General features: G+C 48.7%; 1 protein-coding gene across 7 annotated transcripts in view; it reads left to right on the forward strand.

Annotated features, from left to right (window-relative positions):
• The window catches only part of RNF144A (ring finger protein 144A), a 114,032-nt gene that overhangs the window by 66,799 nt on the left and 22,488 nt on the right, over nt 1-24,745 (forward strand). For all 7 annotated transcript variants that reach the window (XM_061211135.1, XM_061211133.1, XM_061211132.1 and 4 more), the window contains 3 exons: nt 9,326-9,471; nt 21,119-21,223; nt 21,361-21,421. In XM_061211135.1, coding sequence (XP_061067118.1) covers nt 9,337-9,471; nt 21,119-21,223; nt 21,361-21,421 — 301 coding nt within the window. In that variant the 5' untranslated portion in view covers nt 9,326-9,336. The remainder of the gene's footprint in view (nt 1-9,325; nt 9,472-21,118; nt 21,224-21,360; nt 21,422-24,745) is intronic.

Below are 24,745 nucleotides of genomic sequence, written 5' to 3' on the forward strand. Positions count from 1 at the left end.
CATCACGTCTTGTTCTGTTAACCCAAGGGATTGACAAGCTCCACACCCAGGAATTGCCCAGGCTCCTTGTCTTAGCAGCAAGACCTCTGTTTGGTGCCTGGAAGGACACAGCCTCGTACCTGTCCTACCCCCATCTGAGCTGGCCAGAGCGTGCTCCCAAACCACCTGCCATCACCCAGGACTGACTTAAAGGGGCGGGAGGATGCAGAGGACACCTGTGCCCCACTGAGGGCCCTTTCTTTGGCAGAGCGTGATTGGGAATGTTTGGAGCAGGGAGTGGGCGTGGCCGTGCCGTCCGTGCTCCATCCCACACGTGTGGACATGTTCTGTTGCTCTTTTCTCTGTGTCCTTATCTGAAAAATAAAAAGTGGAGACAATGATTCACTGTGTCACTGGCAAGGTTTGTCAATAGTACGATCAGGGTAGTTCATGACCAGGTAGAAGGTGGTGGGATGGGGCGAGGGGGCTGTGCGACCCCTTAGCAAATCCCTAACCATCTGGGAGTAAGGAAATCATCTCTAAAAGGACACACAATCTGACGATGATCGCCATCAGCCTTAAAACGCAATGCCTTTAGGTCTGACTTTTAAAGTTGCCGCTCGCCGGTAGCCAAAGTGTGACGTTTGCGGTGGGAATAATAGCCCCCTTGTGTCTCCCTCTGCGTTTCATTCCTGGACCGAGGTCAGAGAGCCAGGCTGGGCTGGGCCGTCTGCGCGAAGCAGTCTGTGATGAGGAAGATACTGGGGCGTCGTGAGTGAGTGCTCTGCCATGAATGTCACTTGTTTCCTAAGCCAAGCCTCCCACAGAGCGGCAGCTTCCAGAAGCAAGTGCACAGGTCTGCCCAGGCCGGGGAGGAAGCGTCTCAAGGCCGGAGCCCCGGCTGGCGCTGGAAACGTCTGTAAGGGCTTTTTCAGCCAGATTTCTGTCGTGCCTGTGCGGGCCTCCCTCTTTTGCACCCCGGGCAGCAGCAGGGGCTCCGGGCCCTGCTGCAGGAAGACTCACTGTGTTGGCCTCGCCCCAGCCCAGACTTTTTTGTGGCAAGAGAAGCGCAGACCCAGAGCACCAGGGTAGGATGGAGGGAGGAGGTGGGCCTGCTCTGTGGAAGGAAGCGGCTCCTTTAAGTCAACCTTCCCCTCAACCCCACTGTGTACTTCAGTGCCCAGTAATGGATGCTGCCTCACAGTCAGGAGGCTCCGGGTGAAGGAACTCCTCTTCCCTCTCACCTGTGCAGGTGCATTTGAAAGGTGCAGAGCTCCCATTCGTGGATGGTTTTTTAAACCCACTTTTAGTACATTTCAAGATTTTGAATATGACAAATTTATCAAGCCATGAATCTGTAGGCAAGGCAGTCAGAACCCTATAGCCCAATGGCGAAGGGAAGCAGATCTCCTTTGCCCTCCAAACGACATCTAGAAGGGGGTTAAGGTGAAATATGTTGAACTTGAGATAACTACAAGCAGAGAAGCTCCTGGGGCTCGACAGAGGAGGGTCTGCTCCCGGGGCAGATCCCACAGCATTAAAGGAATAGAGCATCGGGCCAGACCTCTGCCTTCCCTTCCCTGCTTGAATGCAAGTATTTCCCAGCATTTAACAAAAAAAAAAGACAAAACTAAAAACCCCATTTTACGGAAAAGGTGACTGAGGGACACCAGTGTCGGGTAACCTACTGAAGACCTCAAGGGGAAACAGGCTTACCTTCCTCAGACGCGGGGCCCGACTGGGACACGGGTTTGTGGGACAGACTGGCAAGGGGGTTGCCTTACTGGATGGGGCCTCAGGGACGTGGTGGAGGGCAGCCGAACGCAGCAGGACCTGTTTGCCCGGGAATGGCTGACTGCCTTAGACATCCATGCTTTTAGCAGAAAGAGGCTTCTGGGCCACTGTTAACAGAGGTGAGTTTATATGCTTGTAAAATGGTCCGAATCTTTGGGAGGCAGGAGGGAAGTAAACGGAAGGTCCCAGGTTAAGTGAAGGCAGGTTTCCTCATCCTGTCTATGGTAAGGGACCCTAGGGCCTCTACGACGTGCGGAGTGGAAACCCTTAGCTGCGCCTGGAAGGTCTCGGGCTGTTTCTCCTGTGCAGCGTGCAGCTCGGACAGGCCGGAGTTCTCTCGGGTCCCTGGGCCCCTTGTTGATTGTCTCCTCTTTGCTCTTTTCCCTGCAAAGTCTGAATGTTGGGGAACCTGTGACAGCGAAATGACTGAAAAGTAGCTTTTCTTCCCCTTTTTAACCTTGATGGTGTGTGGTTGTGCTTGAGAGCGTGTTTTGTGCTTCGTCCAGTGGAGCCATACTGTACGCCCTTCTTGTAGTAGCACCGTGTTCATTAACACCTGAAGGCCCGCGCGGGGTTTGATGGTTAAAAATGAGCACACGAATCTGCCCAATTATATTTAATCCCGTACTCCTCTGATTTTTAGTATCACACTTAATAGTACTGTTTGGGGTCGAATCTAAAAAAAATGATACAAGTGAACTTTATTTACAAAACAGAAATAGGCTCACAGACATAGAAAGCAAATTTATGGTTACCAGAGGGGAAAGGGAGTGGGGAGAGATAAATTAGGAGGTTGGAATTAACAGATACACCCTACTATATATAAAATAGATGATCAACAAGGACCTACTGTATAGCACAGTTTACTATACTCAATATCTTGTAATAACCTATAACGGAAAAGAATCTGAGAAAGAATATATATATATATATATATATATATATATATATATATATATATATATATATAACTGAATCACTCTGCTGTACACCTGACACTAACACAACATTGTAAATCAACTATACTTCATTAGAAAAAATAAATTAATTAAAAAATAAAAAATAATACTGCTTGGGGAAACCATGGTCTTAAAACAGATTAAAATCTTAGACTCTTAAAAGATTCCAGTTGACTCTGCATGGCAATAGGCTTATTCGGGTTTAAATGAAAACAACAAATTTTTTAAAATAAACTTTTTATTTTAGGGCAGTTTAGATGAACAGATTTGGTTTTAAATTTAGCTTTAGGTTAACAGATTTGGACTTATATTTAGAAAGCTGATGCAGATTGTATAGGGAGGTACCATATAGAAGAGATTTAGGTCTCCACCACTGCTGACATCCCATCCCCACCAGAGGCGCGGGTGTTACAGCGATGAACCTACACTGAGACATCCCTCCCACCCAGAGTCCATAGTTTGCTGTATTAGCCCAGGCTGCCATAACGAAATGCCGTAGACTGGGTGACTTAAAACACAGAAATGTATTTTCTCACAGTTCTAGAGGCTACAAGTCCGAGATCGGGAGGCCAGCAGGGTTGGGTTCTCCTCAGGTGCTGGTGAAAGCCCTCTTTGTGGCTTGCAGGTAGCTACCTTCTCCCTGAGTCCTCACCTGTAGGAGAAAGAGAGGGGGATGCTGAGATCTTCCCCTCTCATAAGGCCACAGCCTTACTGGATTAGAACCCCACCCTTACGACCCCACTGAACCTTCATTGCCTCGAAAGAACATACAATCATCACATGGAGGGTTAGTGCTTCAACATAGGAGCTTTGCGGGGCACATGATTTTGCCCACACCATTGACATTGGGGTTCACACTTGGTGTGGGTTTTGGCAGATGTATAATGACATGCATCCACCATTACAAATCATACTGATTAGTTTCACTGTCCTAAAATATCCTCTGTGCTCGGCCTGTTTATCCTTTTCTCCCTGACAGGCAATCTCTGATCTTTCTACAGTCTCCATAATTTTACCTTTTCCAGAATGTCATATAGTTTTAATCAGACAGTCTGTGGCCTTTCAGAGTGATTGGCTTCTTTCACTTAATAACATGCATTGAAGGTTCCTCCATGGTTCTCCATGGCTCGATAGCTCATTTCCCTTTAGCCCTGAAAAAATGTTCCATTGTCTGGATGTCACACAGGTCATTTATCCAGTTCACCTCCTGAAGGACATCTTGGTTGAGGCCACGTTTTGGCAATTATGAATAAAGCTGCTGTAAATATCCATGCACAGGTGTTTGTGTGAATATAAGTTTTCACGTTAGTTGGGTGAATACCTGGGAGCAGCATTGTCTCCTCTGGAGGAGATGACATTCAGACACCTTCCTGAAGGTTCATGGAACCACATACACTTGGATAAGTCGACCTCCCTGCAGTCAATTTTCTACCCAGCCACCAGCCGTTCTCATGTTTCTGCTGTGACTGGCAGCTCCAAATTGTGACGCTGTAGCTTTCCACCCCGCCGCCAACATGGAAGCACTCGGGTTAGGCCCAGGAAGCTCCGTGGCAGAACTGGAATTAGTTTGTCTACAGACCCAGAAGGCTCCGTTCTCACGCAATCCATAGGATATACAAAGGAGGTCTCGCAGGCTGGTTACGTGCCCTCTCTGTGTCTTGCTTTCCTCATTGTTGAAATTGGAATAATAGCAACTATTAAAGCCTCGAAGTCACTGTGCAGATACGTGAAATAATGTATAAAATTGGTTCACATAATGCCTGATGCACATGTATGTGTATGTATGCTGGTCTGCCTGTGACCAGCACTGTCCAGCAGGATAGAAAACACTGCTTATCAATTTGGGGGACAAACTAACACACGTGGCAGACGTGGAAAGGCCACGCCTCCCCGGAAGGAGTCATGGCAAAGAATAAAGGAGGCTAATATGCAGAGTCTAGCCCCGTGCCTGGCAGACACAGGCTGCGCGGTATAGCATTTTTGAGAGGTGATCATGTGTCGGGCTTAAGCCCCTATGGGCTTCGGGGTGGGAGGGTCCTGGGGGGAGATGCTATCCTGTGGAATCATGTAGCCCAGTGGTTCTTAAACTTCACTGCAGATGGGAATTCGCTGAAAGGCTAGCGAAAACTCAGATGGCTGTGACTCCCCCTGCCCCCTCGGGGATGAACCACCAACATGCCTCTGCGGGCTTTAGGGCAGTCCTGAGAGTAAAAGTTGGGTAGTGATTGGCTGACACCGATTTGATTTTCCCTTCCCCTACTTTGCTTTGAAGGGGTGACAGTGGGTGAATAGGGACCTGCAGAATCCATAGCCCCAGAGCCCAGGTGCGATGGTCCTGGCTGAATAACCACATCGTACTTTTAGACTATCTCCCTCAATGGGTTCTTTTCCCTTCTAGCTCTTTCTCATCCTTGCATACCTCTCATCACAATGCACCCTCTTTGCATAACCCAGTCGTGCTTAATAAGTAACTTGCCTTATAAACATATTGAGTTGCTTAGATTGAATAATGCTTATAATTGACCAGATGTTCTTAAAATAGTTTGTTGTTTCATTCGACTTGACATTCACATTAGGAAAACAAAGACTGTTTTTTTCTCTTATTGTGCATTGTGATTTTCTTTGCAAATTCCTATTTCAAGTTTGCAGCTGTTCAATGTTTGCAAAATAATATTCAGCCCATCCTGTGTGTCGGGAAGGTCATGATGGGCTTAGACAATGTATCCTTTTTTTTTTTTTGTAAAATACATGCAATTGTTGTTCCCATTGAATCATGATTGTGAACTCACCTTAGAGAGTGTCTACTCTGTAGGAAAGAATACTGACAAGATGCCAGGAGACCGTGTCTGACCTGCTTCAAGGCTGAATCATGGGGCTGGGAGGTGAGAGGCTACAGCTAACCTGTGCCCAGGGCAGTGGAGGCCACACTGTCTCAGGTCAAGTGGAAATCATGGTCCAGGAAGAAAGGAAGTGAGAGGTCAAGCCTTGCAAGTTGAACTGAAGGTCATTTTAAACAAGAAAGGAGCCAAGCTCAGAAGCTGGGGGAGAGAGAACTATCTGGGGGGGGAATCAGCCAGGATGGGACCAGTGGTCCAGGGTGAAAGGCAGTGAGTGGGGTCAGGGCCGTGGGCTTCAAGGACTATGTCGAAGGGTTAAGTTCCTGATTTCTGCCGTTTGGGGTGATGTCCAGCCTTGGAGCACCCTGCACAGCGGATGATGAAGCAGGAGGCTTCTGAGGTTGTGGTGTTTGCTTCTTCCAAAGATGACGGCCATCAGCGTGAACTTCCTAAGTCCATCTTAACATCTCTCAGTTTTTCTCCTCTCCTTGGTTCGTGTGGGTTAATGTCCAAACTCTTAAACCCAACATAGCCTGATGACCTTTACTTACCAGGAATTTTAAACATATTGTTTCTCACTCTTCACAAGTGTACATGGGAGGTGATGGTGTGTAAGTTTTACAGAGAGAAAAAAACTAAAGTTCCTCGAGGTTGAGTCATTTCTCCAAAATCACATGACCAAGTGACAGAACAGGAATTTGGACCCAGGTCTGCTGGGTGACATGTCATCTGCTGCTCAGTGCCCTACAGAATCTGGACCCCAGACCTTTTGGACAGTGTCCACTGCTGCCTTTCCCCAGCTCTCCAGGACAGAAAAGCCAATTAAGCAACCTCTGTCCCCTTGGGGACATTTCCAGTCTTAAGCGATTTCTCAATGCTTCCAGTAAAGGTTTGTGATCCCTGTTAGGGCTTAGCTAACATTCTTAATCAAAACACAGCTGACACTCTGTACTGTGAGCTTTAAGAGATATTAAGGATTAAAACAGAAAAAGGTGCTGAGAAACATATAGAAAAAAAGTCTTGGCACCTGAGCCCAGGATCCAGGCGACACTGGACATTTAAAATAATCATAATAAGCATAAATTCAAGATGCAGGGAGACGTTCCAAATGAAAATGAACTCAGTGACATGAGGAGCCTTGATTCTGGTACGCTCTGCACCCCCAGATCGCTGAGTGACCCCCAAATCACCTAAGTGTTCTGGTGCCCTTGGATTAAGGTCAAATGATCATGTGTGTTTAAATTATCCGGAAGGCCCCAACCCACCCCGAAATTCCTTGAATTTGTGTCAGAGTTCTTTTCTAACAATGGAAAGTGCACTTACTTTAGACTAAGTCGCCCACAGATATTAACTGGCCTGGGAGGAGGCCGCAGTCCATTCCCCGCCCCGAACTCGGATTTCCCGCCCTCACTCCCGATGCCGATTCCCGCCGGAATTCAGTAACTCCCCTCACTTGCTTGAGCTCTTATAGGTCAGGGTCTCCTCCGCTGCTCTGCCACCCTGACATCACTCACGCGCCTGGGTCGTGTGTCACTGCGTCTTATCTCCTCTGCGCGTTCCCAAGACCATCGCAGAGTCTCTTCCCCAACTCACACGTGCCTTCCCCGCCCCCAGCGCGCCGCGTAGAACCCACAGTGGTTCGTCCTAACTAAATATTTGCTTAGTGAGACCCGTTGAACTGTGACTGTCAAAACACGAGAAATGGATATAATTTTTTTCTAAAAAAAAATATCGTGACAGCTCCCTGACCCTAGAAATAACTTGCACACCCAGCCCCTGACTGGTATCCGCAGAGGCCTTCTCACAGGTGGACAAACTATGGCCAAATGAGGCATCCCAGGGGAAGGGGAGAGGGTTTACTGAGCATTGCCACGTGTGCCAGGTCCTTCATACGATCTCTGCTAACCCTGCACCAGCCCTGGGAGGTGGAGGTTGTGGCCCCATCACACACCTGAGCAGACTGAGGCTGACAGTGGTCAGGTAGCCCAGCACCCTACTAGATACGGGTGTTCTGCTTGCCCTGGAGCAGCAGAGTTCCTTCTGCCCCTACGGTGTTGCCTCCACACCCTGTTGCCTGGTGAGAGATGCTGGGATCCTCCTCTCTCTTATTTTGATATCCACCCCCTTTTCACCTGTATGAAATGTAACCTCCCCTTAAAACTCAGGCCTCATCTCCCCTGCGAAGTTCTATTCGGAAGATTCTAGCCCAGGCTGATTTCCAGTTTTCCCGAGTGCCTTGAGCACTGATTTCACACATAATCCTACACTCTGCCTTGTGTTATCACCAATTAGCTTTTTATTTGGCAAAGGATGTTCCTGAGTTGAATCCGAAGACCCTAAGGTGGGGAACTCTGTCTCATACATCTTTGAGTCTTTCCAAGATCCGAGAGCCGTTTTGTGTACGTTCTGGTCATTGGTTGGTGTTGTTTTGTCTTGTTTTCTTTCCCTTCGTGTGTGTACCTTTGTCGTTATGCGTAGTCTCCTGCTGTACGTGTGGAGTTGAACAAGACAAACCCTCTTTTCATGGCCTCACGAACTCGGGGGGAATGTAGGTGTGTCTTGCTATCCAAATCTTTTCATGCCTCAGTTCAGAGAGTGAGGTTAGGGGTTCAGTAGGGAAGGATACCAAATTCTCTAAATCAATTTAGGTCCTGAGATTTGGATAGCAGATAGTGAGAGCTTGGATGGCCGGGGATTTTATCTGAAATTTTAACTGAATCTTTCTCAGTTCTGAGTTTGGGGGGGCAAGGGGGTGCTGGTAGAATAAAGCACATACTTACCCACCACAGGTGCAAAATAAGTGTTGTAAGGCTTAAATCAAGTTGAGGGGGGCACGCTAGGAGTGAGGAGCCATTTCCCTGGATGCAAGAATTCAGTCAATCAACAGGCAATTATTGAGGCCACTGTGGGTCAGAGCCGAGCTAAGAGCTGGACACTCACACCTTCTCTGTTTCCCCCAAGCAGTAAGCAGTGGAAATCGGTGTGTAACGTAGCAATAGGAAGATGCCTGTTATCAGGGGAACACAGACCAGGGGTGGATGTGCACAGAGAATGTTGGGGAGGGTGGGGAAGTGAGGATTGTTCCATGGATGATTGTGAAGTGTCTGTCACACACCGGGCACTGTTGGATGCACTTGACCCACATGAATGAACAAATCTGCCAAAGGCCCTTGCCTTCCTGAAACTTACATTTTAGACAGTCTTCCAGGACTTAGGAGGCAGTGGTGCTTGAGCTGCTTCTGGAAGGTCAGGTGACACCTGGGCGGTGAGGACCGAAACCAGTGTGGAAGGACCATTCTACTGGGAGGGCACAGAGAGGCCAGAACTTCACCAACTGGTTTCCGCGGGATATCCCTACAGCGGAGACTGGAGCACAGTTTGATCTGATCAGTAACTATTTTAACAAAAGCTTCCTTCGCCGGGTTGCTAAGGTTCTGCCCTCCTGAGCTGGGCGCTTCGTTAGTGGACGGTGTCTCCCTCAGTACCCATCGGAGGGGTGGAGGGAAGGATGCCGACGGGTAGATCACTCGCCATCTTGAATATTACCATCAATACGGGAAAGGAATCACCCACAGACTCAGATCAGGGACCTCTGGCTAAAACTTCTCAGAGGACCCAGACGAGGACTGTAAAACCCCGGGCCCCTCAGTGTTCACCTGGCCACCCCCAGAGCCCCAGTTTCAGCCAGGAGTGACCCCTGCCTCGGTTCCGGTGGAGGCCACAAGGGTCTGATGGCTTGTGCTTCTCTCGTTTCAGACTGCTCTGCCATGACCACAGCGCGGTGCCGGCCCACCTGGGACCTGGCCCTGGACCCGCTGGTGTCCTGCAAGCTGTGTCTCGGGGAGTACCCAGTGGAGCAGATGACGACCATCGCCCAGTGCCAATGCATCTTCTGTACCCTGGTGGGTCTTGCAGAAAACACCAGTTTAAAAGAATTCCAGGATGAGCCTTTTTCACTTTTGTTTTTGGAGACACCTTGCAGCCCTTTGCCCTCACTTTTACCCAGTTATTGGAAGGATTCTCCTCCACATCAGTCAGGCTCCCCAAGCAGGTTCGATGGCAGGCACTCGTGGTGCAAAAGTAATCAGTTAAACAGAATCTTAGGAGCTGGGAACGCAGTTGAGAAACCCTGATCATGGCGTGTGCGCTCCTTTCTGGAAGGGAAGAGCTTCACCACAGCTCCCTTTAAATGTAATTGAACGATGACATGCCTGAGATTGCAGGGGTGCTGGCCTGGTGAGTGTGTAGGGCAGGATAGTCAGCTCTCCGTGTCAGCTGTCACTGCTTTAGTGGTAAGCTGGAGAGGCTGCATCTTGAAATCACATTTGAATTTCCTGAAGATGCAGCCAGCGTCATCCTGGGCCGAATGACCTGCTCTTAATGCCTGTAGGGGCTTCTGTTTCCATCAGGCCTCACTCAGACCCAGCATTTTACCTATCAGAAGAGAAAAATGAGGGTGTAGGGTTTGTTTTCAGTTTGTCTCGTTTAATTTTGCTTGATTTTTCTTCCCATTCAAGGAATACACAAAAAGAAAAGTCCAGAAAAACAATTTTTCTTTAAATTGTGGAAAACTAAAAAAGTTTCTGAATTTGACTACTGTTATAAACGGACTACAGGGGCGGCCTTCCCGTGTATTGTTCAGATGTCTGGATCGGGTTCTGTCCCCGACAGCCTCCTTCTCATTTTCAGAGACTTCTTTCTTCCTGCCCCGATTTTACAGACCTTATTCTGTTTGTCTCTGTTTTACAGACCTTGTCTGTTTGGGACCTATGTGCATTCAATAGCATCATCTGCATTTTACAGATAAGGAGGCGGAGCTTTCAGTCGTTTAAGTCTGGGTCTCTGACTTCCCTTTATGTTAGACACTGGCTTCCTGAGGGCACAGTTCTGCCCCCAAATGCCTGGTTTGCAACAGGGCCCATGACAGATGATCAGTAGAGGCAAGCTGGGTTGAACCGCACAGAGTCGGCCTCAGCCGTGTGCTTAGCAGCCGAGAAATGTGCCTCATGAAAGCCCCAGGAAAGTAACTTCAACCTGGAGCGCTGGAAGGTGCTTTGGGCTTTTTCTGAGTTGGGGAAGGATGGGAGCGAGAGAGCCCTGTGGGGAGGTGGGTGGAAAGACAGACATGCAGCCAATGAACACAGAGAATTGGACTCGTTTTCATTTCTGGAGGATGAGACGGTCCAGCGTTGGGATGGATTAAAGAGTCCTCTTAATGCAAAAATTGCCTCCCTTTTGCCTGAAGGGAAGCTTTCCGCAATTTCAACCAACTGGCTTGATTCCTCTCTGCAGATGTGCCTGTAGGCGAGCTTGCTGCCACTAGCTGTCCCCTGCCTGCGTCATGTGGGGAGGGCCTCATGGGACCACGGCTTCTTTTCTTCCACCGTGAGGTCGCCCATTCACCCTGGCATGGTTTTACCCAGCCTTTCATGTGTTGTCATTGTTGTTTTAGTTTTCTATTTCTAGAGCATAGTGGTGAAAATAAATAAGCGAGTCTAATTCAGATCAAACACTTATTTAAGTCAGGCACTGTGAATAGAGGAGAATAACATTGTTTTCTCAAAGAGGGGCTGCTGGGAGCACTGAGAAACAGGTGGCAGCTGTGATTGTTTTTTCACAGCCATTTATTAAAAATTAAGATGCTGAGACAGGCTTACTTGTGCCTGCAGCTCCCTGCAACGTGAAGCACAGGAAACACCTGCGTGTCGCAGACTGGGGGAAGGCGCCCATGTCCCCGAGGGCTTCGTCACCTGCCGTCCCCTCTGTGTAGGCCTCAGGGCGCCCCTAGCCAGCAGAATTGCCACTGTCTTTTTCCTGGGGACGGACCTGGGAAGGTAGGAAAGAGTGAAGAGAGAAAATTGTGCAAAGCTGAAAGGGGGCACTCTTCAAATAAAAAACTACTAGAGAATTGCGGGCTTTAGGTCTGAGGTAGATTGACCTCAAGGAGGAAGGGGCTCGAGGGGAAAGCCTGGTGTTTGGTGTCAGGCATCAGGGCACTGAAACGCAGGCTGTTTCTGACCTCAGCCTCCCTTGTGTGCCTCATCTGTATAATGGAGCTGAACGGAGTTTACCCTGAGGTTCAGGAAGGACATGTGTGAAGGAGTTGCCATGTGGAGGCTCAGATCCTCTCCATCTCGCTTCTGAGCTGGGACTTAGAACCGCAGGGATCAAAAGGAGTTTTGGGCAGCTTTCCCCAAGCGTGTGTCCTGAGGAACACTTGTCTTCAAAGGTGCACTCAGACGAACTTTGTGGTTCAGTGGATTTGCTAAACACAGCATGCCGTGTCCCTCTCTGTACCCTTACCCCTGGGATGCTCTGGGTGCCCAAGAGCACAAAGAAAGCCCCGAGGAATCCACACGAGGGACAACTGTTGATTTAACTTGCATCTCCCCAAATTAGTCGAGCACCAGAAATGTCTGCCTACCAGTTACTAGCGTGGCATGACCATGACACATGTTCCGGGGGACTTCCCTTGTTTATAGGGCGCCTGGTGGCTTTAGGATGAGTTCAAAGGTCGTGGAGAGCCTGTGCATGGGGCCGGTGGGGCGTGACTCAGGTAGGAGAGGGATGCACTGGTCCAAGGGTCTCAGTGGCTGGAGGGACCCTCTAGCCCTGCGCACGTTCCAGGTATGATGCTAAGCTCCAGGGGTTTGGAGATGTGACGACCACCAGGTAGCTCAAATGGTCAAGTTTTGACTGTGTGTGAAAATGAAACTTAAAGAGATAAACGTAAACTTGAACATTTGTGTGCAAAAATGTGAAATCTTCAAGTATGACCAACAGTTTCTGTGCAAAAGTACTGGGAGGAGAGAAAGGGTTGTTGACATTTATGTCAAAATATGTCCTTAAAATAAGATCCTGCACTGAGAGCCAATCCCATTTCCATTTCATCAGCCTATGTTTCTGGTGGCCTGGGAGATGCCCCGTGGACCAGAAGCTAAAATGTATGACATTTTAAGCTAAAATGAAGCCCATCAAGGCCACTGTGGTCTCCCCTATACTTGCAGCATCCTATAACATAGAACCTTTATGCTGTTTCACTGCTGACAAAGCAGGGTCAGTGTGACAGCTCCCAGCACTGGAGGGGATCTTCTGGTTCTGAAGGTTGGGGGGACTTGAGGCTCAAAGACGTGGGGTGCTGTGGTTCCCCCCTCAAAATAACACGCCCCAGGGATCAGGAAGGTGGACATGTCTATTTTCTGAGACCCAGAACTTCTGACTCTTTCCCTTAGTTATGTTTTCTCATCCAGAAATCCAGCAGGTGAGGAGATGGGCTTTGACTTGCACATCTTAACATCCCCGTCAGCTTTGCACAAAGTGGTTGTTTGGTCACTTCCATTCTTCAGTCCTTGTCAAGCGCCAGCCTGTGCCAGGTGCCCTGGGTACCTGGGGGAGATGAAAGCTTCCAGTCTCTGCTCTCCCGATCCCATGTGTAGGCGAGAGAGAGGTCTGGGTCGCTGTCATTGGGACGGAAAGACTTGTATTTGCAGTATAAACAGAGGTATGTGACCGCACAGAGAAGGGAACTCACCTGGCAGGCTTCAGGGGGTCATTTGAAGAAAGCGTGATGGATAGAACCCCATCAGGAAGGGCAGGCAAAGGACGGGGTGTCATGAGAGGGGCCGGAACAGGAGGATTTTGCTAGGGTTCCCACAGTGACATAACTGGCCGGGATCGGAAGGGCATCAGGCCGGAAAGCTGTGAATGTGCAGCTGTGCTTGGATGGTGCCGTGCAGAGAGCAGGACAGCCTTGGGTCATCCACCTCCCGCAGGAGGCCGGAGACGCGCAAGGAGCAGAAAGCTTTGGGCCTAGAAAGTGCATGAACCTTCCAGTGAGACCGGCTTCTCTGCAGGGCATTGTTTGCTTAGACAACCACAGTTTGGACATTGTAGGAAGGGCGCTTGGCTGTAATTCACAAGTGTTGACTAGTTCTAGGGTCCACCCCGCCGTTAACAATGGGGGGCCCTGGACGAGTCCCTTTCCCTGTCTTCTCTGGTGCCCTCGTCCAAGGAAGGAAAGCGGGACTCTTTCGTCTCTGAGCTCTCAGACTGCACGGACTTTGTCACTTGCCAGCCCCACTGGCACTGCCTTTGTGTAGGCATTAAGAGCTTCAGGTGGCATGAAGATCCTGCCCGTGACCGAGGAAGCCTGCAGGGTTGGGGCTCCCAGTGATGGTAACAAAACGGTAGCAGCTGCAGACGGCACGTCCTCACCCCGCACTGTCCACAGGTAGAGCGAGGGCATCTCTCTCGGTAACTTGTGGGTAAAGAAGACACATGTGTTCCCAGGAAACCCTCCGGCCTCCTCGGTTGTGTGACCGTCATTGATCCTTCTCCTGGGGCCGGCGAGTTGGGGCACTGCTCACAGGCTCCACAGGCGTGGTTTTCATGTTTATGTCTGGATTTAGGGTCCCTCTAAAACTTCACCTTGTGGGTGAAAGAACAGCATCTCTGATTGCTGGTGGTCTACCCCGTGCCTTGCAACATGGCCGCACTTCCCATAAGACCCTGCAAACTGGGCAGGATTCTCCATCTCCTAAAAGGGACACCGCAGCTCAGAAAGACGGGACGAGGTGCTCTAGAACGTTCACTGGGTGTGCCTTGACTCTGGTGCATTTGCGTTTTGCATTAAAACCTGATGCCTGTGCACTAACCATGCAGAAGAAAGTGCTGACTCCTGGTGTCAGCTTTGCTGACAAACATAGCAAAGAGCTGAAGGGCTGCTGGGAGGCATTTGCAGGCCACGTCCTGGGTCACGGGCACTGGGCTTCCTTCTCACGCCCCCAGATCTCAGTACCTTCCTACCCGGGAAGGACACTTGGGTCCCTCTTTCTCTCTCCCCGTTTTGTGCACTTGATTCTGAATCTCAAAGCCGACCTCCCTGTTCTCTTGCAGGAGGCCCATCCGCATCCTGCTGAGGTCAGGGTCCTGGAACCCTGCCGCATTGCTGTCAAGACACCCAAATGGGCATTCTCGGTCTCCCCAGCCCCTTCTTATTCATGAGATAAAAGACAAACAAAACTCTTGGTTTCTCCATTCGATGGAATAATCTCCAGTCGTTTGGAAAATCTAGACCACTTGACATAACGAGGCCGGGGGAACAGAGTACCCTCTATTAGCATGAGCCCTCAGGTACCGCCGATTCTGAGCCGTTGCACATGTACTCCCGTTGTCACACCCTCAGACCCTCAAACTCGTCATATCCTTGTATCCCCTCCTCTCACGTGCCTTCTTAAATTCACATGCACGCACACCCAGACCCCACACCACTGCACACGAAACACACTCATTCTACTTTCGGGAAGAGTTCAACCCAAGGTTTATCTGTCGCTTCTGCATTTCCGGCCTCCTGGACTTCTGGTGCAGAGTAAATGAGTATCTGTTGAGTGGATGAAACGGAGGACCCCTTCGTGTCCCTGACTCTGATTTCCGTATGTTAACCCTGCCCACCACAGCCAGCTCTGTCTGGCCTTCGCTGGGAGGTCCTGGTGATGAAGGTGTGGTTTGGTGAAAGGCTCATACTTGCTTCTCCGCGACTTTGGAGAAGACAGACCTTGTCCTACACACACGGCTTCTCCTGCAGCTCGTTTAGAAGCCCGAGGGCGAGGAGATCGCCCTCCCTGCGGAGGAGAGAATGGTGTCTTCTCCCCAGAAAGGCCCAAGGACAGCCGGGGAGCAGAGCACCGAGGGTACCTGGAGCAGGGCTGACCGTGGGGCTGCACGTGGTCTTCAGCAGAGCCGAGGGGTCGGAGCTCAGGGGAGCTTAGTCCAGGAGACAGCAGATCCTGTGGTTTGTCGAGAGCGGAGGACAAGTAGTGCACGTAGATGAGAGCTGGGTTTTGTTTTTTGGGGTTTTTTTTTTGGTAGAAAGTAAGTCTGAATTTTGCTTTCCCCTAAAAATTTTACAAAAGCAACCTTCATACTCTGGACTCCCCTGCTTTGGGTAAAGTCACATTCCTGCAGCCTGGAGCAGCCTCGCTGCCAGAACATTCACCACGGGGCTGGCTGGGTGGCCTGCTCAGGTTTCCAGCCCCTGGTGGCATGGCCGAGGGGCGGGGGGGGGGGATGCACGAGGCATCCTTGTCATGCCTGCTCTGCCAGGCGGTGGCTCCCGCCTCCCTGAGGACAGCTGTGTGAGGAAGGGCTTGCCCTCCCCGCCTGCGGAGATGCCTGGGACGCCACGCCGTCCAGCTGCTCTTTGGCAGTGACCTGAGGCCCGCGCCGCCCCGGGTCTCCCCTCCTCTGCACGGCTGCCGAGCGTCCGCGTCCACGCGGGTGTCGGCTTGTGGTGTGTGTGAGCGCTCACGTCCCCGGTTGCTGGCATCTGCCTTTCCCTGCAGCGTTGTTGATCCCTTGCTTTCTGCCAGCTCTCACAGGCACAGGGGCTGGAAAGATGAACAGTTCTTGCTTTCAAAGAGCCTGCCTTCTAACAGAGAAGGAATGTAAGCAGACCCTCGGCGGTGGAGGCCGGGGCGTGCCGAGCAGGACACGTGGCGCGTGTGCGGGCACCATGCCGGAGCGCTGCGGGCCCTGGGGCACCGACTGTAGACGCATCCTCTTCTGTCCACCAGGCTTGTCTCATTCCACACCGCGGAGGACGGGGGCTCAGAGAGGCGCAGCTCCTGCTCCAGTCACACATCTGGCAAGCGGGTTCGCTGGCATTCCAACCCAGGGCGGGGATTCCAGGGTCCTTGCTGTTTGAACACTGTTCGTGGGGGTCCCACCACAGTTGTTTGGACCTGCCTGCACGGACTGTTCGTAAACAGTGGATCTTGGTAAGCAGAAGCTACTCAGGCACCTCTGAGCACAGTTTCTGGGGGTTTCTTTCGGCTGTTAGCATCATCAGTAGCCAGCAGGCCTCCAAGGGAGAAAACAGATGAAATTCAGACTTGCTGCAGACTTTACATCAGGCAGAGGTGTCTCTGTGGCCCCTTCTCCTCGGCAGAAAAATTCTGACACAGCGGAGGTACCTTAGCAGATCAGCAGTGCTGCCTCTGCCTTTGGACCGGGTTTCAAAGAGTTGGACGACAGAGTGGAAAACGAAAGGCCTGGAACATTCTGCGGCTCTCGACAGCCCCCCTCCCTCCTCCTGCCCTTTGTGTGGTAGACGCTCCTTTGCTGGGACGTCCTGTCTCTCTGGCCAGCTTTCCATCTCCGGGATGCCTTCCTGACCACCCGCACCCCCGAGGCGGGACCCCACGGGAGCCCCAGCACGGTGCGTCTTAAGGGTCTGCACCCGCGTCTTTTCCCACAGGGACCTTGGGGTCTTGATGTCATGGAATGTCCTGGCATCCAAGCATCAGGGACACATAAAGACACAGTCTAGTTTGACTCAGACTTTGCCACTTTAAAATGCATACAATGCTTTGTACTGAAAAAAAAATAAAACCTCATGAGGTAACAGAAAATAAGTAATAAATGATTGCTTATGAAAGATTTCTTGATTGGGGAGGAAGAAGGCACGAGTTTAAAAAAACAAAACCCTCACCTCTTTGGAGTCAGGCACACGTGGGTTTGAGCTCGAGCTCCTCTTACGGGCTCCACCTCTGGGCCCGTTTTTAACCTCCCTGGGCTTTGTTCTCTCCTCCATAAAATGGGAGTGATTAACACCTCCTAAGAGCCTCGTGTGTGTTTAGTTGGCTAACACAGGTAGTGATTAACGCAGGGTCCTGAGGCATTTGGTTACAGAGAGTTATAACTAATATGATAGCAGGAAATATCAATACATCAGTGCCTGCCTTTGTCCTGTATATTTTGACTGAGGTTTCTCTGGCATTTTTTGGGTGCTCATTTCAAGACATCTTTTTGCTATTAGATTGAAAAACATAGCTTGTGAGTCATGGCCTGCTTTATATCTGGAAGAAGCCTGGGCTTCTTTTCCATGGATGCTTGGTCAGGCACTTGGATCCTCATCTCTTTTTCTGTAGTAAACAAATGGATGCTTCCAGAGCACAGTCATTTTGCAAATTGCATAGAGGCCTGCGAATGGCATAGGACGTGCGCCCCTGGGTAGTCCTCCGCAGACGTGACGCACTGCTTGTTGATACGTGCAGTCTCTTCAACAGCGTCGTTTAGACTCGGAGATGCCCCCCCGGGTGTGTGCTTCACACCAGCTTTCATTGTTGCATTTTGTAAACCTTCTCTCATCATGTACTTCTCTGCACAGTATTGTGAGAGTTTTCAGCATTTTATCAGTTTACGGCAATCCAGTGTCCTCCAGAGACTCAATTTAGACAAACTTAAGTGTAAAAAGTAAAATGATGATCTTGTTGCTAAGGTTTTGATTTTTTTTTCACCTATGACTGTAAGACATCTATCACCCAGATAGACACACAGCAGGTAACAGCGGTCCCTCTTACTTAGCTGGTCTGTGTGTTGGGAATTGTGCCAGGTGCTTTTACATAGTTTCTTTCTTACCGTTGCAAAAGCCCAGCAAGATGGGCATCTGTATTCTGTAGTCAAGGGAGCTGTGGCCCAAACTCATCACATAACCGGCCCGCGGCTCTGCCTGGAAGGGCAGGGATTCCAGGTGTCTCTGTAGCTCTGAAGCCTGCCGTGTTTCTCCTCCTCAGCCTGCCCCCAGCCCCACACAGGACATTCGCTTTCCAGTCACCTCCCACTGTGAACAGACCTTGCTGTAGGGGTTCAGCGCACCACCAAACCATGGTGCCATCTTCCTGAAGAGGTGCAGGCCTGATGGAGGCTCGGCATGACCCCCTCCCTCCTCCTCTGCCCCTCCCTCGTTCTGGGAAGCTCCTGTGTTGGTTTTGATGAGTTTACCTCTGAAACCTCTGCCATCTTAGGCCTCAGAGGGAGTGCCAGGACCAGGCTCATCCTTACTCGGTTCTCTGGAGCTCTCTTCATCATCATTGCATTGGTGAAACATAGATGATCTGGGAAAAACCTAAGTTCAGGGCCCACGTGGTCACAGGGAGCTTGGACAGGTCAGAGGGATACAGGGCCCTTGGGTCGTAGGCACCAAGGCTGCAATTGACACGTGGAGTCTTAGCGTTCTGTTCAGTGCTCTTGAGAGAGGCTGTAGGAGATGGGTCTTTTCGAGGATTACCTTGGTTTCTATTTTTTAAAGAAATTGCCATCTTTAGAGTCTTTAGTGAATGAAATATTCTGGTTTGCTAAAATGGTGAGAATTACCCATTTAGATCAATTGTCATTTATATATTGAGCATATACTCTTTTCCATGTAGTCTTCTAGACTCTTTCTCTTTTTGTTTTTTAATATAAATTTATTTATTTATTTATTTATTTATTTATTTATTTTGGCTGTGTTGGATCTTCGTTGCTCCGAGCGGGCTTTCTCTAGTTGCGGCGAGCGGGGGTTACTCTTCATTGCGGTGCTCGGGCTTCTCCTTGCGGTGGCTCCTCTTTGTTGCGGAGCACGGGCTCTAGGCACATGGGCTCAGTAGTTGTGGTGCGTGGGCTCAGTAGTTGTGGCTCGCGGGCTCTAGAGCGCAGGCTCAGTAGTTGTGGCGCACGGGCTTAGTTGCTCCGCGGCATGTGGGATCTTCCCAGACCAGGGCTCGAACCCGTGTCCCCTGCATTGACAGGCGGACTCCTAACCACTGAGCCACCAGGGAAGTCCTCGACCTCTTTCTTTTGCACAGTATTCTTTCGACTCCACCATGAGGTAGGCTGAACCACCCTAAAATGCAGGTCCAGAAAATGAGGCTGGTAGAGAGGAAGACTTGTTCAAAGCACAGAACCAGTGGAAACTGCAGCTGGATCTGATTTTAGGCCCATCCGTTCCTAGTAACCATGCATTCTTATAATGAAATGGATTAGACATTCTGTGGGGAGGAAGAGGCTTAGGAAACAGCTTATCTGCTTTTCTTTTTTTTTTTTTTTTTGAATTTTTGAATTTTATTTTATTTATTTTTTTATACAGCAGGTCCTTATTAGTCATCAATTTTATACACATCAGTGTCTACATGTCAATCCCAATTGCCCAATACATCCCATCACCACACCCCCTGCCGCTTCCCCCCCTTGGTGTCCATACGTTTGTTCTCTACGTCTGTGTCTCGATTTCTGCCCGGCAAACCGGTTCATCTGTACCTTTTTTCTAGGTTCCACATATATGTGTTAATATACGATATTTGTTTTTCTCTTTCTGACTTACTTCACTCTGTATGACAGTTTCTAGATCCATCCATGTCTCTACAAATGACTCAATTTTGTTCCTTTTTATGGCTGAGTAATATTCCATTGTATATATGTACCACATCTTCTTTATCCATTCGTCTGTCGATGGGCACTTAGGGTGTTTCCATGTCCTGGCTATTGTAAACAGTGCTGCAATGAACATTGGGGTGCATGTGTCTTTTTGAATTATGGTTTTCTCTGGGTATATACCCAGTAGTGGGATTGCTGGGTCATATGGTAGTTCTATTTTTAGTTTTTTAAGGAGCCTCCGTACTGTTCTCCATAGTGGCTGTATCAATTTACATTCCCACCAACAGTTTATGTGCTTTTCTTGATGAATCGCTATGACACGTAATAGTGTTATTATAATAGTGTAGTGGTGGTGGAATTATGAGCCCCAGTATTACACTGGGCTGTGACTGAAAGGAGGTTCGGAGATGCTGGTGAGATACTGTGCTTTGCTGTCCCTTCATTGAAAGGTCTGGTTTCCCATGCTCTTTGAGTTCTGATGTAAGCGCTTCAGTGTTTGTCTCAGTCACATTTGGTAGCGAGCTTGCAACTAGGGAAGGCCATGACCTTTCTTCTACTTGTTGTTTGCGAAGTGCTTTTTAAGGGAGTATTGGATTTCCACGAGTAGCAGACGGTGAGGCAAGAGTAAACCGGCATCGGGAAAGGCCTCCTCACTTTGGTATGAACTTTGCTTTGTGTCCCTCACTGATTTTTCTGACTTACTTCAGATGTCCAGCCAGACTGCCAAGTAGGGGAAGGTGGTAGCAAGTAATTGCCCAGTAAGTAAGGGGTCACTGAAGGAGGATGGGCAGCCATATCTGGGTTCTCAGTGTGGGGGGTGCAGGGGCGATTTAGAGGCAGGCGAGGCTGGGTTGGAATTTGGGCTCTGCCCTTGCTGTCTGGGTAAGCTGGCAGTTCCTTCTTTGGTCACTCAGTGTTCACACCTGAATGATGACATGGTCATACCTTTCCTGCGAGAATGTTCTAAGGAGCACGTGAAACAGTGGAATATAGGGGAGTGAGCATGGCGCCTGACGTCTGATGTGTGTCTGAGGGACACGGTTTCCCTGCTTCCCTCGATGCCTCTGCTTCTGCCCTGGGCTCACTGGCACGGTGTTTGCCGAGGTCGGGCCCAGGGGTCCAGCCCGCATCCCTAGTCCCAGTGCAGAAGAGGTACCCCGCAAATATTTGTTGAGTGAATACAACCCCTAATTTGGTCGTTGCTATGGCTACACGGAAAATATACAAAAAACCGTATTGGAACAATGTGTTTGATTTGTCCTTTTTTTTTTTTTTTTTTATTGCCTCACTGCTCCTTCAGCCTTAAGGAAGTAAAGATGTTTACAGATATTTCTCTGTTTTTTTTTTTCTTTTTTTCAGTGCCTGAAACAGTATGTGGAACTCTTGATCAAAGAAGGATTAGAAACTGCAATTAGCTGCCCTGATGCTGCCTGCCCCAAACAGGGCCACCTACAGGAGAACGAGGCACGTTCAGCTGGGGAAACTGGGGTGCACGAGCATGGGCTCCTCAGCGGATCGGGGGTCATGGGCTCTGTCTAGGCTGACCTGGCAGTGTAGTCTAGCCCTCAGATTGTTTTACTCCTTTTTCTTTTTTCCCTTAGATTGAGTGTATGGTTGCAGCTGAAATCATGCAAAGATACAAAAAGCTACAGTTTGAAAGAGGTAGGTGCCCCAGTGTCCTAGCCAGTTATGATTCCTGTGACAGAATCCGGGTAACTTGGGGGAGTGCTTTTGGTGCTTGTGATTATATATCATTTGGCTACAGCAGAAGTGAAAACATTGATGTAAATTAGACTTCTAAAGTTCGGCTGTCATTTGAATTCTCTGCAGAGCTCACGGCTGGAAGGCCTCTGTTGGGGATCTAGTTCGGAACAGGAAAGATTCGTGAAACACAGCTTGCTTCTAGGGGTTTGGGATTTTGGGGGTAGTTTAAAGAGACCCTCGTGGGGCATTGTTCTCCAGCCAGGTTAAGGCCTAACAGTCTGAGAACTAATTCTTAGACCTCCGGTGAATTTAAAAGATACAAAGGCCTGGAAGCAAGTCCCGAGGTCAGGCAGGGTGGAATCGTGGCCTTCACCATCCTGACCGCACGCATGTCCATCGCCTTCACAGGCTGCCTCGTGCACGCCGGGACCAGTGGGTGCTGAGTCCTTAGTTCACCAAGTCTCCCAACAGCCCGACAAGGTTGTCTGTTAACCTGACACCCACAGAGGCTAACTGACGCGCCCTGATTTCCATCTCTGGTGGGTAGTGGGGTGGGGTGTGGACCAGGTCCCCCACAGTGCCCTGCCCAGCCCTGCTGGCTGGAGCCGGGCCGCTCCGGAGTTCAGACACGCTGACCGTCCGGGATGGGTCTTTCTCTTTGCTGTCTGAAGTACTTCAGGATCATAACATGGTATTTTAAAGAGTCTGTGGATTGTTTGGCCTCGTTTTCATATATATTCTGGACCTTGGGCTCATCTGAAAAGGAGCAGAATAAGACATGGGTAGAAGATGCTCTGTATGTAAAACTTTATTGTGAAGATGCCGCATCCGGATTGTAAAGTTTTCAGCTCGGTTTGTGAGCACTGAAGTTTGCTCCCCCCTCTTCCTGGAGTGGTTCCCAGTCCTTGCCTGGATCAGGCCTTTATGAGAGATGCGGCCCTGGGTGGCGTGTTTACAGGAAAACACCATCAGGATGGGAATGGAATGCGGAATAGACTAGAGGAAAGTGTCCAGAGACTCTTAGTTTAGCTGAATGTGGAAAGTTTTCTTTTTCTTTTTTTTTTTAAAAGAAATGCTAAAGATAGCTGCATTTCCTCTTGAGGCTCACTTCTCAAGAAAAAAAAAAAAAAAAGGTAATGTGTGGCCAACCTAAAAAAAATCAAACAGGATTTTTGATGGCATTGAAATTTGTTTTCAAGAGTTTATTTATTTAAATGCCATATATTGTTTGGTTTGGGGCAGTTTATAGCTTAAATATAATGCCATGTGATACAAACGTCAGTATGTGGCACAATAAAATTAATTTGGATTTCTGAGACTTTGAGCGTCTTCTGAAAACATTTTCCAGTGGGAATCTTGACAGAAACTGGCAGTTATTTGGGTTACAAGAAAATGAACTTTCTATGACATTGAATTTAAAAACGCAGCTGGGTAAATATTCCTACATAATAATTTTAACTGTGTTATTTCTTCCGAACTTTAGCTTAGTCAAAGATTTTTTTTTTCCTTTGCGTAATGAACCCAACTCGACTTAGGTTAAAAAAAAATCTCTCAAACCCATCACTTTAAAACATTTTTCTAGCATTACGTTCAAAGCAGCAAAAAACACAAAAAGGACTCGGACTTAATAGGACCAGAGACCGGTCTGAATGAAATGTTAAAATGTTAGGGCTAATAAAATACAGCTATTGATTATAGCTGGTCACTGAGCAAATTCTGAGACAGGATCAGTGAGCAAGTTTCAACGTACTCTCTCCCTTTGAAATTCATTTTCAAATGAGGTTGGTGACTGGATTAAAACTGACAGTTGCCATGATTTTCTGACAACCTTTAGTTACTAAAAAGTCCTATGGTTAAAGTTTCAAACACTGTCTTCCTGTGAACTTTGCATGTCTCATCTTATATCAGAGCCTTGATTTCAATCTGAGTTTCCCCAGTCCTCCAGCCAGGTCCTTGGGAAGCAGGAAGCCAGGAGGGAGGCTGTGAGGTGCTTTCTGAGCACCTACTCTCCCAACTGGAAGACCCCCAAGGCTGGGAACAAACAAGCTTCCAGGGAAGGTCCATCGCCTTTGCCTGCATGCCCCACTGGACTACACACGAGCTCCTATTTGAGCACCGACCACACCACGCTGCAGACGTTTGTTTATATATCCAGGGCAGTGAGAATGGACCAGTATGAGCGGGGGTGCTGGGCCCTTCACAGTGTGCTTCTCAAAGGACAGTTGTGTTTAACAAAGAAAAACATCTTTATGTGGCACATATATACAATGGAATATTACTCAGCCATAAAAAGAAATGAAATTGAGTTATTTGTAGTGAGGTGGGTGGACCTAGAGTCTGTCATACAGAGTGAAGTAAGTCAGAAAGAGAAAAACAAATACTGTATGCTAACACATATGTATGGAATCTAAAAAAAAAAAAATGGTTCTGAAGAACTTAGGGACAGGACAGGAATAAAGACGCAGATGTAGAGAATGGACTTGAGGACATGGGGAGGGGGAAGGGTAAGGTGGGATGAAGTGAGAGAGTGGCATGGACATATATACACTACCAAATGTAAAATAGATAGCTAGTGGGAAGCAGCCACATAGCACAGGGAGATCAGCTCGGTACTTTCTGAACACCTAGAGGGGCGGGATAGGGAGGGTGGGAGGGAGGCACAAGAGGGAGGGGATATGGGAATATATGTATATGTATGGCTGATTCACTTTGTTATACAGCAGAAACTAACACGCCATTGTAAATCAATTATACTCCGATAAAGATGTTAAAAAAAAAAAAAAGGGAAAGAAAAACATCTTTTAAAAGAGTCTTGGGCTTTTTGATAAGTAGAGCTATTAGGGACCTGCTTCATTAATCTATTATGAATATACCTTTGGGAGATGGGAGTTAAGATGAGTTTCTTCTAGTGTGCCAGAAAATACACTGCTTGCCTTGTGTGAAAATATATACAAATATGTATATATATAAATATTAGATACAATATTTATAATAGTTATAATATATCATATGATATAATGTATCTAATGTATAGTATAAGATATACATGTAATACATAGATAGATAGACAGACATAGATATGTATGTATATACACATCCTGGAAAGAAAACCTCTGCTGTTGCCCAGTGTGGATTTTCCTATTGATCGCATCTCATCTTGTACACCCAGCTGGCAGACTCCAGCAGCGGGGTGATGATGTAGAATTTTAATAGAAGTCTGAGAGAGGAGCCCAGGCTGTGCCCACAGGGGCATGTGTGCCGGCAACACTGCGGAAGGGTGTT

Source organism: Eubalaena glacialis, chromosome 14, assembly GCF_028564815.1.
Source record: "Eubalaena glacialis isolate mEubGla1 chromosome 14, mEubGla1.1.hap2.+ XY, whole genome shotgun sequence".
Lineage (NCBI taxonomy): Eukaryota > Metazoa > Chordata > Mammalia > Artiodactyla > Balaenidae > Eubalaena > Eubalaena glacialis.